Source organism: Bos indicus x Bos taurus, chromosome 10 (genome assembly GCF_003369695.1).
Source record: "Bos indicus x Bos taurus breed Angus x Brahman F1 hybrid chromosome 10, Bos_hybrid_MaternalHap_v2.0, whole genome shotgun sequence".
In the NCBI taxonomy this organism is placed as follows: Eukaryota; Metazoa; Chordata; class Mammalia; order Artiodactyla; family Bovidae; genus Bos; species Bos indicus x Bos taurus.
The window spans coordinates 46,494,872-46,513,141 of NC_040085.1; the positions used below are offsets into that span (position 1 = coordinate 46,494,872).

General features: G+C 40.9%; 1 protein-coding gene across 5 annotated transcripts in view; it reads right to left on the bottom strand.

The window, feature by feature from the left end:
* The window catches only part of MYZAP (myocardial zonula adherens protein), a 124,424-nt gene that overhangs the window by 36,275 nt on the left and 69,879 nt on the right, over positions 1-18,270 (bottom strand). For 4 of the 5 annotated variants that reach the window (XM_027553898.1, XM_027553899.1, XM_027553897.1 and 1 more), the window contains one exon: positions 534-617. In XM_027553898.1, the coding sequence (XP_027409699.1) occupies positions 534-617 (84 nt within the window). Of the gene's footprint in view, positions 1-533; positions 618-17,097; positions 17,301-18,270 lie in introns of those variants that run through there. The other variant, XM_027553900.1, reaches the window with a different exon arrangement.

Genomic DNA, 18,270 nt, shown 5'->3' on the forward strand with positions numbered 1-18,270 from the left:
CCTCTAAAGTGTGTTGACTCGAGGTCACAGAAGAGTACTGGGTGAGGGGTCTGTCTCTCAGCCTAGCTCTGGCACTGAACTGTGTAACCTTGAGAAAAGCTACCTGCCTTCCCTGTGCCTTTTTGTTGTTATTATTGAGAGAATAAACCTCATCTTGCCTTTCTTAAAGTTGTTGAGAAAATCATGTGAGAGATGTACGTGAAAATACTTGGCAAATTATAAAGCACAACACAGATGTGGGGAAAAAATTATCAGTATTCATAAGCAGCCTATCCAACTTGCTAAGAAAATTCCTGAATAAGAAAAATGGGAGCCAAAAAGCAGAGGTGGGTAGCAAGGGGGGATGAGGAGAGTCAGATTGGTAAAGAAAAACTAGCTGTCAGAACCTCATTTTCAATGTTGGCAGTTAACCTTCAATCAATTTTATAAGGCCAGGAAATAGCCATATTTTTAATTAAGTGTCAGCGGTAGGCTCAGCAACATAAAATTTAATGGTAGAGAAGACACCAGCATGAAGAAACATGGCTTCTTACCTCTCCTTCTAAGAAAGATATCTTTTCTAAAAGCTGCAATATTAAGAGTTGTTTCTGTTGCACCTTCTTTTTTAGTGATTCAATCTGGAAAGAAACAAATTGGACATTGTTAATCAAAAATGCAGAACTGTACAAGTTAATCAACTAGAAGACAAGCCTTTGGCTTTCATTCAAACAGAAACTACATTTTGGTTCTTCTGTGTTCTGTGCAACAGTATTAACATGAGGTGCTCCATGGAGAGGCGGGTTCTGTGCCCAGGTAAGCTTGGGACATCAAACATGGTTGTGGAGCTGTTTCATTAGGTTTATTTAGCCTAACATTTCTGCACTGATTTTGCTGTGGAACCCTTAGGAAAACTTCACTGATGCTTTGAGAAGTGCAGACGTAACTCTACATAAAAAATTTATTCAGCTTGAATTTATGCCACAGCCTGTATTTCCAACATTCGGCTCTGTTGGTCCTGTTTGTATATTTATATTTGTTCAACTAAGTGTCAAAAGTTTTGCTCTGGGAAAAAGGTCACTGTCACTGAAAGTAATAATGAAATTCAGAGGATTGAGGACTCATGAGGCCTGGAGCAAGCAGGGAAGTCCTCTGAAAGACAGGGACTTGAGCTGGGTTTTTTCCCTTTGTTTTTATACTATATCTATCTTGGAGTACCATTTGTTTTTCATTCACAAATCATGTCTCCATGGACAAATTGCAGGTTTCCTAAAAGCAGGAACCAGAGTGCTCTGTACCAGGCCATGTCTTGGACAATAGTGGGAACAGAGTGTGGGTTCAATAAATAATATGTGATTTGGAAGAATGCACTAATTTTCCAATAATTTTTATATGAAATTTGAGCATTTGCAGAACCTTTTTAAAAAATCTCTCTCTGTGCAAAATGATACAATTCCTACAGAAGGGACTCTAGCAATAAGTAAAAGAAGTACAAGTGTACAATTACACTTAACCTTTGAGCCAGCAATTCTGTTTCGAGGAATAGATCCTATAGATACATTAGCCAAAATATGAAATGACTTGGACATAGGATTTTAGGCAACACACACACACAAAGACAGAACTCCATCAATAAGTGGCTGATAAAACTATGGTACATCGTAACAATGGATTTCCTTGTAACCTTCAAGAAAAAGTGAAGATCTCTAAAACCCTGATACAGTATATCGTAAAGAATGTATGGTATGCTGGCTTTGGTGTAAAACTGCTGAAGACATATGAATGAATATTTTGGTGTAAAACTGCTGAAGACGTATGAATGAATATGTGCAAAAAGAAACACTACAAAGATCAAACAAGTCTTAATATTTACCAACAGGGAGAGGGAGGAAATTAGAAGGAAGAGACAGAAGAAAGACTTTTCTGATAATAACCTTGTTACACAGGTTCAATCTTGGAAGCACATTTTATAGATTCAAAAAATAAAAACCAAAAAGGGGGGAAAAACTGAATCCTAAAATTTGAAAACAAACTGAAATAAAGGAACTTAACTGTATATCAAATTGGTTAAAAGAAGTAATTCAGGCACTGTTAGAAGAAGGTAATTTGACTGGATATTTTTAGTGGATGCGTTCTAAAGATAAAAAGAATTGCAACAAAACTTCTCACTCACTGGGAAAATCTGGATAGTAATGTTAGTATTATATTTTGAAACTATTTGATAGGTTGTATAATAACATTTGGAACCAAGGTCTTTAGTGTAAGAGAAATAAATATGAGTATGAAATCAAAGAGGTAAAAAAAAGTTTTGTTAGATTTGAAATGAAAGTATCAGTATGAACTCATAATTTTTGTTTTCTTTTTTAAAAATATACTAGATAAGCCTGAGACACCTTATTCTACCTGAAAACAAAGACATGAAGGGTCTCCCTTGGGTCAAAGACAGGACAATTTGTACATCAAAAAGAGTGTAATTAAGTAAAACACAGGGAATATATATATATATTTTAAAACCCTGAGCATTTTATGATTCTTAAAAAAGAAAAAACAAAGCAGCAACAATTGGAAATGACAGCGGAACCAACTCCTTACTTAGAAACATGAAGATTTAGAGAAAAGGATAAAGCATTTATCCTGCCTTACTTGCACAAACTGCATGTTGAGATTACTAAGAAAAAGTCCCAGTTTATGAGGAAAGAAGTTTTACTTTACAGAAGAATTCCAGGTAATAAATGGAGAAGGAAGGAGAGAATTTGGAAATCACCATTGTGTGATACCTAGGAAATATTACTAACAGACTCAAGCAACTTTCATGGACAGATGAAATGCTGAGCAGCAAAGCTGATGAGGAACCTGATAATTGTGTTGAGGGCTGTCACCACCTGAATCCACAGCCAGCCTCACCATCACCCAAAGTGGGATCACCAGATAATATGTGCCCCCGGAGCAGTACAAAATGAATCACCCAGGAAGCAGTCTTGCCTACCCTGACTAAAAAAAGTTGAAACAGAATCCAATCAAGCTAATAAGGAGACAAAAAGTCAAATTCAGAATGTGGGAACATTTATAGGACAGCTGACTTAGTTCCTGCAGTAAGTCACTAGGTCGGGGTAAACTTGAGTTGGGGGCGAGAGGGGAGTAAACGGAGCATGCTCTAGATCAAAGGACTTTAGAAACCTACCAACCAAGTATAGTGGACTTCTCTGTATGCTGATTGGAGCAAAGTACTATTAAAAGACTTTTTAAAGACATTTTGGAAAATGGTATTACAGACCGATATCAAATGGGACGAAGAATTATCATTGATTTTGTTAGCTGTGAAAACTAACATGTAATAATAACTAATTATGATTACAGAAGGAAAAAGTACACATGCTTTAGAGATGCCTAGTGAAACACGTAGAATGTCTGGGACTTGCCTTTTAAAATAATTCCACAAAGGAAAAAATAAAAGGAAAAGAAGGTGGAGATGAGGCAAATGTGGCCAAATCTTGCTGTTTGTTGAATCTAGGCAATGATTCATTATTACCCTCTTTGTCCTGAGTGAATTAGACATTTTTGTGATAAAATATTTTAAGTTCCACCTGGTGTCAAAAAATATAATACTCCATCATGAAAAACAAACCATTTATACAAAATAGAACACAAGAAACATACTTAAGGAAAAATGTTCAATTTTGATAAAAAAAAAAAAAAACTTTAACAATTAAAAACAGTCACTAGTTATCCTTTCATATCTATTAAATTTGCCTGAAACTACCGACTGAGAAAATTGGTGCTAGAAGGGCTGGGAGAGACAGCGATTCTTGTGTGCTGCAGGTGGTGCTGTAAATTAGAATGACCCTTTGGGCAATTTAGCAATAAATATTAAGAGCCATAAAGCTGTTCATACCCTTTGACCTACTAATCCCACTCCTGGGAATTTATCCTAAGGATATAATTCAGATGTAGGAACAGAGCTATATATACAAAGATGTTCTTACTCCTATTATTTATAATAGAGAGAAAATGGAAATAACCTTAATGTCCAGCACTAAAGGAAGTGGTAATAAATTATGGAATATCAATTTGATGGAATATATTACACAAACACTAAAAACAAATCTATTACAAAATGGAAAAGTGTTTACAAAAAGCCTCAAGGGATAGAAAAACAAGAGTTTACAACGATGAAAGTAGAAGCTGGAAGAGCAGTTAGATAAATGAAATCATTCTGCAGTTAGGGTAGGATTACGGGCAAAACAAAAGTTTGTTTTATTTACATTTCCTTCACTTTTTGTAGGAAAATTTGCAGAAATTACCCTTATCGTGTCCCTTTTTCATTCCTTCTTATATTGTTAAAATTCTTAAAAGCTGACTTTTAAAGTCTTTAAATGATAGGCAAAATGTGTACTGAAGTGAACTAAAATACTCCAAAGTCAGGGGTAATATGTCATCAAATAACACAAGTGACTTCACACACACACCAGGTGCACCAGCTCTGAAGTAGTCAGTGAATCAAGAGAAGTGAGGGTTACGGATGCCCTCAGGAACAGCTCATAGGAAGAGACCGAGATTATTCTACTCACCTTTTCCCTAGATTTTAGTTTGAAAAAGAAATCAATGCAAAACAGAGATATCATCTAGGGAAAGAGAGCTGAGGAGAGACTTCTGGGCTAATGTTAGTGTGAGGAGGCACCTTGCTCTGGAGGAAAAAATGGGTGTGGGAAGAATGTAAGGGATCTGAAGCTTCTGATGACAGGGCTCAAGTTTTTCAGCAACTAATGCTTCAAGAAGCGATTGTGCTCTTGCACTAAAAATGAAAGCCGTGCACACTCATTTGCTTTCATCCTTGAGCATTTCTCAGAGAAGCATCCTGTACAGTATATTCTGTGGTCAGAGCTGACGTGTTCAGACTAGGGACAAAGGACGCTTAGGCTGGCAGGCAGTGCATGGCAGGCCCCTCATGCCCTACAAGGGGTGCCAACTTCTAATTTCAAGTTATTTCCCTACAGATGTCTGTTCCTGAAGCACACCTCATGGCTTCTCCCAAGTAAGTCATCCAGTTTCTAAACTAAGCAGACTCTCATGTGTCTGGATGGGACTTCCCTGATGGCTCAGCGGGTCAAGAATCCGCCCACAATGCAAGAGACACAGGAGACACAGGTTCCCTCCCTGGGTCAGGAAGATCCCCCAGAGAAGGAAATGGCAACCCACTCCAGTATTCTTGCCTGAAAAGTCCCATGGATAGAGGAGCCTGCCAAGCTATAGTCCAATAGTTGCAAAGAGTTGGACATGACTGAGCAACTAAGCACGCATGCCCACATGTATCTGGGTTTGCTATTATTCTAGCCAACATATGACTCCCAAGCCTTTGGTTCTTTTCCATAATATCTAAATCACACATTTGTGTGAAAATTGCTGTTATTTCTGACTGCCAACTTCAAAGAGCCTTGACATATTGTCTCCTATATCTTACTCCTATAGTAACAGAAACTGTCAAAAATCAGCTACCACTATGTTATTACTGGTGTTTCTTCCTCCCTAGACTGTCAGCTTCTTGAGAGTAAAGGCCTTGATCAGCTTCATATTCTCAGACATTGAATGAATGAATCAAAGAATCTGTCCATCCATTACTTCTAAACAATCCACCCTGTAGACTTCAGAAACAAAGTTGTTTGGAAGAGACTCTGGGAGGACCAGAGGAACCAAGACAGATTTGCTAAATATATAAGATCCAAAGCACACCCCAAAATTGGGGGCATCCCCAAATCCAGGGAACCATGCAGGCAGTATGCAAGTGAAACCCATTTGGCACATTTGCTCTCACTTCTTGACTCATATCAGTTTGTAAATTTGACCATTAAGAGGTTTATGTACACTTCACAAAACTGCATTTAAATCTAGCTGTCACCAGGTGGTGGTAAATGACCCAAGTTACCAGGCTCAAGTCAAAACATTAAGAAACAAGAAATTAGGTGAAGTCTGGAAAATAAGTGCTTCTATCTTACTTACCCAAGAATGTCATCTTGTTGCAACAGTTAAATTTAAGTATCAAACAGCAGGGGGACTTCCCTGATGATACAGGTGAAGAATCCACCTTCCAATACAAGGAAGATGGGTTCAATCCCTAGTTGGGGAACTAAGATCCCACATGCCACAAAGCAACTAGGCCCATGGGTCACAGCTTCTCAGCCCAGACGCCCCAACTAGAGATCCCACAAGCCACAACTAGAGAGAAGCTCCCACACCACAGTGAAGATCCTGAGTACCTCGACTAAGACCTGACACAGCCAGAGATCAATTAATTAATCTAAAAAATCAAACAGTAAACCCTCTTATAGAACAAAGGGAAGAAACCCATCTGGGTAAAATCTAGAACCTTTTACTTGATGCTAACTCACTGAACTGATGTCTAATTTTGTCTTCATTAGCAAGTTGTTTTTTTTTTTTAATTTTTGTAATTCAAACTGAATATATGTCTTGTAGCCTAACTGATCATGCAGGAACAGGCCAGTTTGATATAAGGCGGGTTTAGGGGGTCATCTAGTTTTTAAAACGGTAACAGCTTTTCTTCTTTAGCCACAATTGAGTTACCTGGATAGATGGTTGGAGCCAAGCAATCCCTTTCAACTATAGCCACACACTGGAGTCACCTGGACCAAGTCCACTTCTAGGCTCTACTTATAGATGCTCTCTTACTCAAAAACCCTCCCAAGCTTCTAAGCAGGAGGGACAAATTAGGAGTTTGGGATTTACACACACACACTACTATATATAAAACAGATAACCAACAAGGACCTACTGTATAGTACAGGGAACTATCCTCAACGTCTTGTAATAACCTATAATAGAAAAGAATTGGTTATATATAACCAAATCACTTTGCCGTATACCTGACTCTAACCCAGCATTGTAAATAAACTACACTTCAATAAAAGAAAACAGTAACAAAACAGAACAACCCTCCCAAGCGGTCTAATGTTTCCAGCTCCCTAGTGTGGACATGAGATGCTTCTGCTGTGGTCCCACTTTATCTCCCCAGTTTCCTTTCTTGCCAGCTCTGGCCCACAATGAACCCTACAAAGAAGCCACTCCATCCTCTGAGTGCTGTGAACACAGTGGGACCTCTGCCCCAGCTGGTGCCTTCACCAGGCAGGGCCTCCCACCCTCCATCCGCTTCTCCACCAGGAAATCTGCCCGCAGGAGTACTCCACAGTCACTTCCCGGGCTAGCTCTTGCCAAGTCCTCCAGGCTGCCGTTACATCTGTCTCTGTGCAAACCCCTGGCAGGAACCATCACTGCCACCACCACGGTGTGTTTAGATCTTCCCCTTGCACAGACAGCAAGCCCACATGGTACAGAGGCTTAGTGTATCGATTATCTTACATGAAAGAGCAGTCCTCTTAGGAAGTGAAGTCACTGCTATCCATCCACACATTTTTATAAACTGCTTTGGAAACAGATTCCTATAGTGAAAGGATCCCTCCCGATTTCTATCAAAAAGGACCTTGTATGTCAACCATACTAAAATGAAATTATACAAAAACTCAGTAAGGTCCTCTTATGGATTCACAACAACCCCCGGAGGTTGCAAGGCTTGTCAGCTTCCTGGAATTTTTCACATTGGTGACAGACACGAAAGACACGGGTCATTTCGTGTTAGATGTCAGAATGTGATATAGCCTATAATTAAAAGAATGTGAATAGTACCCGACTGTGCAAGACTCATGAAACATAACTCAGTACGGAGGTTGGCGATGTGGAGAGAAGTGAATGAATATAAGAAATACAGCAGCAAATAAGTATTAAATACTAGATAGCACTTGATACTTTTTCTTTAAGAGATTATGCTTTAGGGTGTTTTCTCTTACCAGCTGGAAAATGATAATATACATACATCTGCAAATGCCTTTCATAAAACAGGAGATACACTGTAACAGAGCATGATATAGAAGGTACATTAAAACTGACTGTCACAGTGAATTAAATTGTTTAAAATTTTCTAAGAGTAAGGAAATTAGATTCTTTTAATCCAAACTAAGTTTATGACATTATTGTTTATTTCCTCTGAAATTTGTTTTGTTTTCATTCTAATTTTAAGAATAGCCAAGGAAAGTAAACCAAGCACTTTTATTCAAAATCAGTGTGATGGTTTGTATTTGTGTGTGTGCTTATCATGAAACTCAACACATTAATAAAAAGTTTCCAAACCTCTATCACCAGTACCTCTTTCTGTTACTCTTTCTAATGGACTCATAAAGCCATTAAGATGAATGTTATAGAACCCTAATTTGACATGAAAGATGTTAAAAATAAAGCAAGTTATAAAACAAACAAATAAATAAAAAAACTTTCTACTTTAAACCACCTTGGTAAACAAAGAAGTCATTTTCCCATTGAAAATATACCAAAAATGGATACCTGCCAATCAAAGTCTCTAATCAAAATGAGAGAACCAGAGTTCTGAATTCTAGGTCAAAGAGAAGCAATACGATATTTGAATATGAGTCTTTTTTGACTTTTCATGGGAAATGCATGCTGTTCAATTATTTGAAAATTTGACAGAAAAATAGACTGAAGATCCCTATTATTGTTACCCACAATGAACCTCCAGTTACCCAGAGACCCAGTGGACTGACTGGGTTACAGCTGGCACAGGACAGGCAAGAATCTTCTAGAACTCACCTGGGGTTTTTATCACCTCCCCTTGCTCCCTCTTGTCCTAACCCAGCCTAGTTTTCAGCTCAACATGCTGTGATCTGGCAAATAGTTTTCTCCAGTTCTCTCAACAAAATAGGAATCGTGCCTGATGCCCAAACACCTCACCATGAAAACTGAGAACAACTGATATCTAATACTCTTCCTCTGAAAAGGTGTTTTTTTTTTTTTTTTGCTACAGTTTCTCTTAATTCTATTTTATAAGTGCTATAACAGTTTAATTTCAGAGTTATGTATTTTTTAAGTGCATTCCCTTTGGTAAAAACCACCACAGAAAGAATTTAAAAATAAGGTTACCTTCTTTTCTTAAAAAATGATACAACGCAGGGACCTATGACAAGACATGGATCTGCCCTGCACTAATGCAGCATCAAAGGACAGTTTAAAAAGGACACGGAAAAGGGTACATTATCTCATTTTGGGGGGAGAGCAGGGATGAGTTAAGGCCACAACAAAACGAAACTGAAAAATTGCTAAATGAAGCTCTGAGTGGGGAAAATGAAAAATCAATGAAGGAACGGAGGGAAAAAGGTACATTTTTCATCTTCATGATGTTTGATTGGGTTTGGAGAAATTCATTTTCAATTAATGTGTCTTGTGGCATTCAGCCAGGCCAGATATGAACAGGGCACACATTTTAATCAATTTTTTTCTATTAAGTTTGAAGTAATATATAATCATAGAACTATACTATTCTAAAGGATCAGTTGAAACTGGCTTCTGCGGTAAAGTAATCTAATTTGGTTTGATTTCTATCTTATATTAAAGATCACCCCACTTCTACTGAAGAAGAACCAGCCCCCTGAATCTCCTGGGTACCCACTCATAACTGGACTATACAAACATCAGTGAAGGATGGATAAACTGGAATCCCAATCTGCGGGCATTCTCTGGCAAGGAAGAAAAAGAGCATACTGGGCATCAGGGCTTTTGCTGGCTTAGCTCGTTATTCTCAGAAACAACCCTCAGAGTCATTACCCCCATAGACGAAGGAACTGGGGTTCCTAGAGTTTCGCTGTTCATGCACTCCTCGACGTCAGCGGTGACCCAGTGCTAGGTTCCAGGAGCGCAGCCGTGAGCCAGGGAGACCTGTCTCCACTGGCAGGGAAGCAGCACGTGGAACAGGAAGTGCACGAGTTCGCACAACAGGGGAGCAGGCAAGTGATGTTTGGTTCCCCTCCCACCCAGAGACGGGATGCACCGGCCATCTGCGGATGGGGTGAGGGAAAGGTTCAGACCACAGGACTAAGAGGGAACCAGCCCGTCCCAGCTGGCCTGGAACTTCCTAGGTTTTAGTCTCATGTGTCAGGAACCTTCTCATTTGCAGGCAAACCAGGACAGTTGGTCACCCAAGAGCTTGATGCTGGCAGGGGTGAGACCTAAACCCATGTCTCTTTGATGACAAGGCCTAGGTTCTTCTGTTCACACCAGCCTGAGGTCCAGAGGGTGGCCTCTGTCCTCCCTGTGATGACAGCCTATCTCGGCAGTGCTGCCTGCAAATTAGGCCAGGCAGGGAAGAACACTGGCAGGCAATACCTTCTTTTACAAACGGTTTGCTGGGGCCCCACGTCTTAAGCCTGGTCTTTTCTCTTCCATGACTTTAGAGGAAGGTGAGGTGGGAAAGCAGGAAGGAGGGTCCTCTAAGCTTCCCTGGATGGACACAGTATCTGGGACAAAAGACCATACACTGAACAGGAATATCCAGGGAGAGAAATGTTTCCAGCTAAACAATCAGAGGATGTACAGGCAGAACTCGTTTTACTGCACTTCTCTTTATGGTGCTTTACACATACCGTATTGCTCACAAATTGAAGGTTTGTGGCAACCCTGTATTGAGCAAGTCTGTCGGCACCATTTTGCCAACAGTATTTGCTCACCTTGTATCTCTGTGTCACATTCTGATAATTCTCACAATATTTTAAATCCTCCACAGCAGCAAAAAGATTACAACTCACTGAAGGTTCACAGGATGCTTCTGTTGTTGTTGTTTAGTCGCTTAGTCATGTCTGCCTCTTTGAGACTCCGTGGACTGTAGCCTGATAGGCTCCTCTGTCCATCGAGATTCTCCAGGCAAGAATACTGGAGTGGGTTGCTATTTCCTTCTCCAGGGGATCTTCCCAACTCAGGGATGGAACCCACATCTTCTGCACTGGCAGACAGGTTCTTTACCACTGAGCCACCAGGGAAGCCCCAGATGATGGTTGCTGCTGCTGCTGCTAAGTCGCTTCAGTCGTGTCCAACTCTGTGAGACCCCATAGATGGCAGCTCACCAGGCTTCCCCATCCCTGGGATTCTCCAGGCAAGAACACTGGAGTGGGTTGCCATTGCCTTCTCCGAGATGATGGTTAGTGACCAGTTTTTAGCAATAAAGTATTTTTAATTAAGGTCTATACAGTTTTTGGCAATGGCACCCCACTTCAGTACTCTTGCCTGGAAAATCCCATGGACGGAAGAGCCTGGTGGGCTGCAGTCCGTGGGGTCGCACAGAGTCGGACACGACTGAGCGACTTCACTTTCACTTTTCACTTTCATGCATTGGAGAAGGAAATGGCAACCCACTCCAGTGTTCTTGCCTGGAGAATCCCAGGGACGGGGAAGCTTGGTGGGCTGCCGTCTATGGGGTCGCACAGAGTCGGACACGACTGAAGCGACTTAGCAGCATACAGTTTTTTATACATAATGCTATTGTACACTTAATAGACTCCAGTATAAACATAACTTTTATATGCACTGGGAAACCAAAAAGTTCATGTGGTTCACTTTACTGTAATATTTGCTTATTACAGTGGTCTGGGGCCCAACCTTCAGTATCTGTGAGGTAAGCCGGTATACAGAAGCACCCAGCTCCACATCTGACACAGAGCTGATGCTAAAAAAAGAAAGTGGTTTAAAAAAAAGTTCCTATTGATAGATGTGCACTACTATATACTAAATAGATAACTAATAAGGACCTACTGTGTAGCACAGAGAACTCTACTCAGTACTCTGTAATGACCTACATGGGAAAAGAACCTTAAAAAGAGGGAATTATGTAGATGTATAACTGATTCACTTTTCTGTACACCTGAAACTAACACATCATTGTCAATCAACTATATTCCAATAAAATTTAAAAAAAAAGATTTGTTTACCAATTGTGTCAATTCTAAGACAAAACAAAACAAAAAATAAAGGAGGCTTCAATTAAACACACACACACACACACACGCAGGTGCACATTACACAAACACATGTTCCTAAAGTTCAGATGCCCTGGAACATGGACCCTCACCTGCACTGACCAGGACTCTCCAGGGAGCCTCTGAGCTGCCCTTCTTGCCCCTCTCCTCTCTGAGTCTTCAAGAAACCCCTGCCAGAGGCATTGGCAATGGGGAGCCATCGAGGAATCAGGAGCTGAGAAATAAAGGATGTTTTCTCGGGTTGTTGCTGCTAATCCACCGCAGTTAGGCTCAACCTACATTTCCAGTCTCTTCATGATTCCTCCCTGTCATCATTACAGTGCACTCAAACTGGAATATTGCTCGCTGAACTCACCCTATACTTTCTGGCCTTCATGTTTGTGCTTTAATTGATTCTATGTCTAGTCTGGCACGTCCTTTTCCACCTACTCAATCCCTGCTACAAAAATCTAACCCATGCTGCAAGACCCAGGCAAATATCATCTCCTCCCTAAAGTTTCTCCATGCACACTAGAATTAGTGAGTATTTGCAGGCACTGACCTACGCCCTTAGGGTACATTCTTTCCATCAACAACGTCTGAAGCAGGCATTATTACCATCACTCACATTTTTTGATAAGGAAATTAAATGTTGGAGAAGATAAGTAAATTGCTCAAGATATAAAGCCCAGTGAGAAGCAGAGGCAGGATGCAAAGACAGATTTAATTTACTTGACGCCTACAAACTTAACCACTGTGTTCTCCAGTTTCTGTGTCCTCAGCAAACAGCTCATTGCCTGCTCAACACTTACATTCTGCCTTGAGTTATAACAGCTTTAATGTCAACCAGAAAATCCTCTGAGGGCTTTGAGGACTCAGGTCTGTCTTTGCATTTGGTTCATAAAAGGTGCTTCTTAAATGTTTACTGACTGACCCATCAGAAACGCGCTCTCCATAAACAGGGCCTAGCTCTTCGTCACCCCCACTCCCACTGCTGTATGTGAAGGGCTGACCTTCCTGCAAACTTTAGCACAGAGGCAGGGGAATGGGAATATATAAAGACAGTGGTGCAAAGGAAATTACTTCAGCTTGATAAAGGCTGAATGAAAAAAGTCAGTGGTGGAAGGATGGACTATTCAATGAATGGTGTTAGAGAAACAAGCCTTCCATGAGGGAATAAAAGGTGAAATTTCTATTCATACTATATACACAAAAAATAAATTCCATACAGATTACTCTTTATTTGTTCAATAAAATTTATTGAGCACTTGCTATATGCCAGTGACTATTTCAAGTACTGGGGATACAGACATGAATGAAACAGACAAAAACCACTGCCCTCAGAGAGCTTACATTCCAGTGGGGAGAAAGAGACAACACATAAGCAAGCAAAACAGGTAAGTGTAGGATATATCACAAGATGATAAAGTGTTATGGAGAAAAAGAGAGGAAGGAAGAACGATGGGCAAGAATGTGGCGGGGGAGGGGGTGGTGGTGGTGATTACAGACCTAAAAATGAAAAACAAAACTCTAAAACTTATGACAAACAGACACACAACACAGCACAAAAAGACTGATAATTTTATAACAATTTTTTTAAATGTATATATTGTACAAAACCCCATAAACAACCAAAAACCATGAACTGGGAAAAGATAATAGCATGCAACTATTTTGATAAACAACTAATATTGGCAGTATACAGAATTCCTACAAATCAGCAGGAAAAAAGAAAAACCACCAAACAGAAAAATGAACAAAAGATGTGAACAACCAATTTATAACAATGGGAGCTTGACTGCTGAGAAGTTTAGGGTCAATTTCTCTAGTTGTAATGAGTAGTTAACAGGCTGATGCAAATTAAAACTAAGCCAAAGAAATACTTCACAACTGGCTAAAATTATAGTCTAAGAGGTGGTGAGGATGTGGGGAAATCTGTCCTTACACATGACAGGTAGAAGTCTATGCACACTTTGGAGAGTGACAGAGGTGAGACTGTGCCAACCCCAGTCCCTGGCAATTCCTCCTCTAAGTTTATTCCCTCGATAAGCATAGACACATGTACAGTATTGTTTGTAAAAGAATAAAAAATTGGAAACAAGCTAAATGTCTATCAAGAGGATACATTATAAGATATTCAGACAGTGGAATATTAGAGAGCCATCAAAATGAATAATTAAGATCTAGTATATGGAACAACACCAAAAACAAAATTGGGGAAAAGAGTAAGTTTCAAAATAAATACAATAAAATTTATTTATACACTATATATAAAATTTTACAGTTTTATTATTTATTTGTATTTTGTCCACACAACACAGCATGTGGGATGGTTTCCCGACTAAGGGTTAGACTCAGGCTCCTGTGATGAAAGCACCAAATCCTAACCACTAGGGCACCAGGAAACTCCCAGCATACCTTTTCAAACACAGAAACTAAGCTATATATTGACAATAAACATATGTGCATGTAGTAAAAGCAGAGAAACATGGTCTGGATAGAGGCCAGTTGCCTCTGAAGGAAGCGCTAGGGCAGGATAGGGTGGAGGGTAAGAAGGACAAAGAATCGAAATGGGAGGAGTAAAATGAGAATGTCTTTAAAGTTCTTTATTTAGAAAAAATACAAAATATGCCAAAATGTTAATATCTTTCAATTCCAGAAGACAGTACATGGGTTTTATTTTTATTATTCTCCATATTTAAAATTTTTTCCAGGGACTTCCCTGGTGCTCCAGTGGTTAAGGCTCTGCATTTGCAAGGCAGGTGGCACAGGTTCAATCCCTGCTTAGGGAACTAAGATCCCACATGCTGTGCAGTGAGGCCACACACAAAAAAAATTATAATTTTTTCCAACTGCTAAAAAAATAAGCAAAGAACAAGGCTAGCTTTGGAGTCAAAAATCTGGGTGTAGACCTAGCACCATCATCACTCGTGGAGAGGCTGCTGGCAACTTATTTTTTTAAGACTAAGCTTCAGTTTCCTGTACTAAAATATGGTGCCAGTAATACCGCCCACAGAGAATTAGCGTGGCATGGGAGGTCTAGATGCACAGCCATGCAACACGATGAATACCCACTCTCTGAGAGTTACTCGGATGAGAAGCACTGTCACAGAGACCGCCACAGACAGGATGTGAGCTTCCAAGCCTCTGAGAAATATATCTGAGCCAATCAGAAATGATTTCAACAAACAGAAGGTGGGTTCAATGACATTTACAAAGAAAAGACCTTCTCCCTTGAAAGGACAGTTCGAATCGTGAATACATTAACCAGTACCAGCAATACAATGAACCTGCAATATTTCAATAATGCATAGAAAAAAGGTTTACCTCTGTGTGAGCTTTCTGATGCCTTCTAAAGCCTTCACATTTTAGATCAAGCATCTAAGATTTTTAAATCAAGAAGTGGCTAATACAGTGTTAAACACCAGAATTGAAAACTGTAACATTTTCAATTACTGTAAATTCGGCCTCATTCAATTACTGTAAATCCGGCCTCAGCTTGTGTGCAGTATCTCCTTTGGGTAGGAGTGTGAGCGGCCCTAGGACAAAAGTATAGCCTTAAAAAAGAGTCCAAGGCTTAGGATCCAATTAAGGGTTGGGAATGGAGTGGTAGTGTGAGTGGGGGGTGGGCAGGGTTTGAGCACCTAACTCATGTTTGATGTAGTAAGTCAAGTTCACACCATATCGCTGTCCTGGCAGGAGCGGTAAACTGAGGGACATGGGCAAAGGCAAGGAGGAGCAGATGGAGGGAGGTCCTGAAAGGCAGGGGACCCAGATCTAAGGAGGTCCCCAACCAGCCCAGGAACCAGCATCAGGCCAAGGCGGAGGTGCGTGGGTCATCTAGTTAAGGCAAAATTTCGGAGGCACTCTCAGGGTCTCACAGACAGTCTCAGCCCCTCACTCACTCTCTGCCCCACAACAGAAGGCTCATCTGGCCCCAGGACACTGCCCATGGCCCAAAAGAGAGAAGGAACTCCCAGGGCAGGGCAAGAGCAGACAGTCCTAGGACGGAGGCCCACATGGGTGCCCCACTTTCTCTAGAAGTCATTACACTCCCTGGTTTGATATTATTTCACTTTTTGAAGCTGAGTTGTGAGTCTACTCCACTAGAACAAATGCTAATAACTTTTCCACCACAGATTTGAAAAACACGAGGGCAGTAATGGAATCTCTAGAAACAATGTAGGTCCCTATGCTAGAGTGATATCTAGATGAGCAATTCTCAGATCTGACTCCAAGCTCCCTGGTGGAAGCTGGGAAACCCAGCAGAGTATCTGGGGATCTGCATTCAAACAGAACACTGGCGGGGAGTAAAACCACATCAGTTCACTACTTAAGTGCAAAGTTATCCATGTGCTCCCTTTCTGCTGCACAGAAACATCTAAACGGAAGACCAAAGCCAACTACTGACCAGAAGGCATTTACCTGCCCACTTGGCCACAGAGAAGTGGATGGAGTGGAAAAAACTACCCAACGTCTAAATGACACCCACCCCCTTGATGAATTCACTCCATCACTAGGCTAATACCACCCACTGACTATTATTACCACTGCTGCTACTACAATTCTCAGCAACACTGTTTAGTTGAGATACCAGGGCCTGTGGCTGTCTCAAGGCCTCTATAAAAATACAGCATGCATGAAGTATATTTCACGTCAATATATTGGGTGGGTCAAAAAGTTTGTTCAGGTTTTCCCATAAGATGTTAAGGACATTTCAGCCAAATACATTTCTCTTTTCATCAGATAGACTTCTTTTCATGAAGTGAGTTGAGCTGTGTATTCATGGATGGAAGCAAACCAAATGTACTTAAACAAGGAGAATGCTAAGTTGACTAATGTTGTATCTTGATTCAGCACTATGACATCCTCAGGGCCACTTCCCACATACAAATATAATCAAGCGACAGTGACACTTGGCTGCTTCTGTATTTCCTGGGGTGTGATCAGGTGGGGAGCACTTCCTCCTGGAGCACTGGAGTTCTTCAAGCCTGCTTCCCATCTCCTTGGCAGGTGTCCTTGATAGCTTTTCCATAAATAAGGCTTCAATCTCCAAGATCTTAGGACCAGCCTCCACCTGGCACTTTAAAATTATATTTTAGTACTGTCTTTCACCACAGTTACTTCTTTGTTGTCTAGGAACCCATGTTGCTAGAAATACTCGGTGGGTCTTGGAGTTCTCTTGACTCTGTAGTGTCAGGCCATGGAAGCTGAGGTTACAGAATGTGGGTGTTTCCACAAATAAGAGCCCTACGTCATCACATTTTCCTTTCAATAGCATGTCTTTCGTGTTTTATTCATCAGCTCATCACACACACATACCACCTCTTCCCAGCAGAGAGAGTACAAGTGTTCTTCTAACCACGAACAATGAAAGCAACTGCTTTCAACCCGGAGCAGGCTACCATTTTGTTATCTTCCAAAGAGCCGGAGACTAAATCTGGAGAAGAGCTCGTGGGACATGATCTGGAAACAGGGCAATTGAGCGGGTTAGGGTTGTGGGCTCATCGTTGCGGCTCTTTTCCCTTTCCCCCAGGTGGCTAATTTTCAATGAGGGAGAGCACTCTGAATCCTCTAAACAGAGGGTACTTGGTGAAAACGTGTTTTGCATTGTACATTTCAGCACACCACACCACACAAGAATTTTAAAATAAATTGTGTGCTAACAAATGGCAGATCCATTTAAAAGGGAAGATTCTCGGAACAGAGAGAATTTGAATTTTTTAAATTGCTTTCCTCCAGATAATTTTCCCCTGGGCAGAAAGCTGCTTTGATTGGCAGGGGACTGGGCCTTGATGAGAGCAGGGAAAGAGGTGTCAACGCCCTGTTGACTGAAGATATTTAAAGATATGTCAGGTGTTCACTGCTCGGGCTGTAGGTTTCTTGCAGCCGTGTGCTCATCCCTGATCTCCTGTGTCCTTTAGCAGCAAGCTAAAGAACTCTACCTGATTTGAGACAAAAGACCCACACCCAAGACAGCTTGGCAACAGAAGACTGAAGCCCAAGAGCAAGGATGACTGGAACTCAGCTAACGCCAGATAGTAAGATCCATGAGGGCAGAGCCACTATCTGCCCTGCCCACCCCCAACTGGTGCCCGGCCCCAGCAAAGAGAAAGTACAGGCAGGGATCTGGTAAATGGATGGATGAGTGAGTTTCTTCATGACTGTTATTTTTTTCAGTGCCTCTGTATTTTCTGGAAAACTCTTAAAAGTCTAAAAGGGGCATATTTGGGCATGTGTGTGTGTGTGTGTATCTATTTGTCAGATCCAGAACTAGTCAGAAGAACTAGTGGTGGGAAGGAGATGACCAACCCCTGATAAACAGCACAAAAGGAGACTTAACTGAGTACAAAGATCTAGCTAAGTGGGGGTATCTGCTCTCACACTTCACAGAAGATACTCTGTATCTTTTCTCAATGAACTTGACCCGATAAGA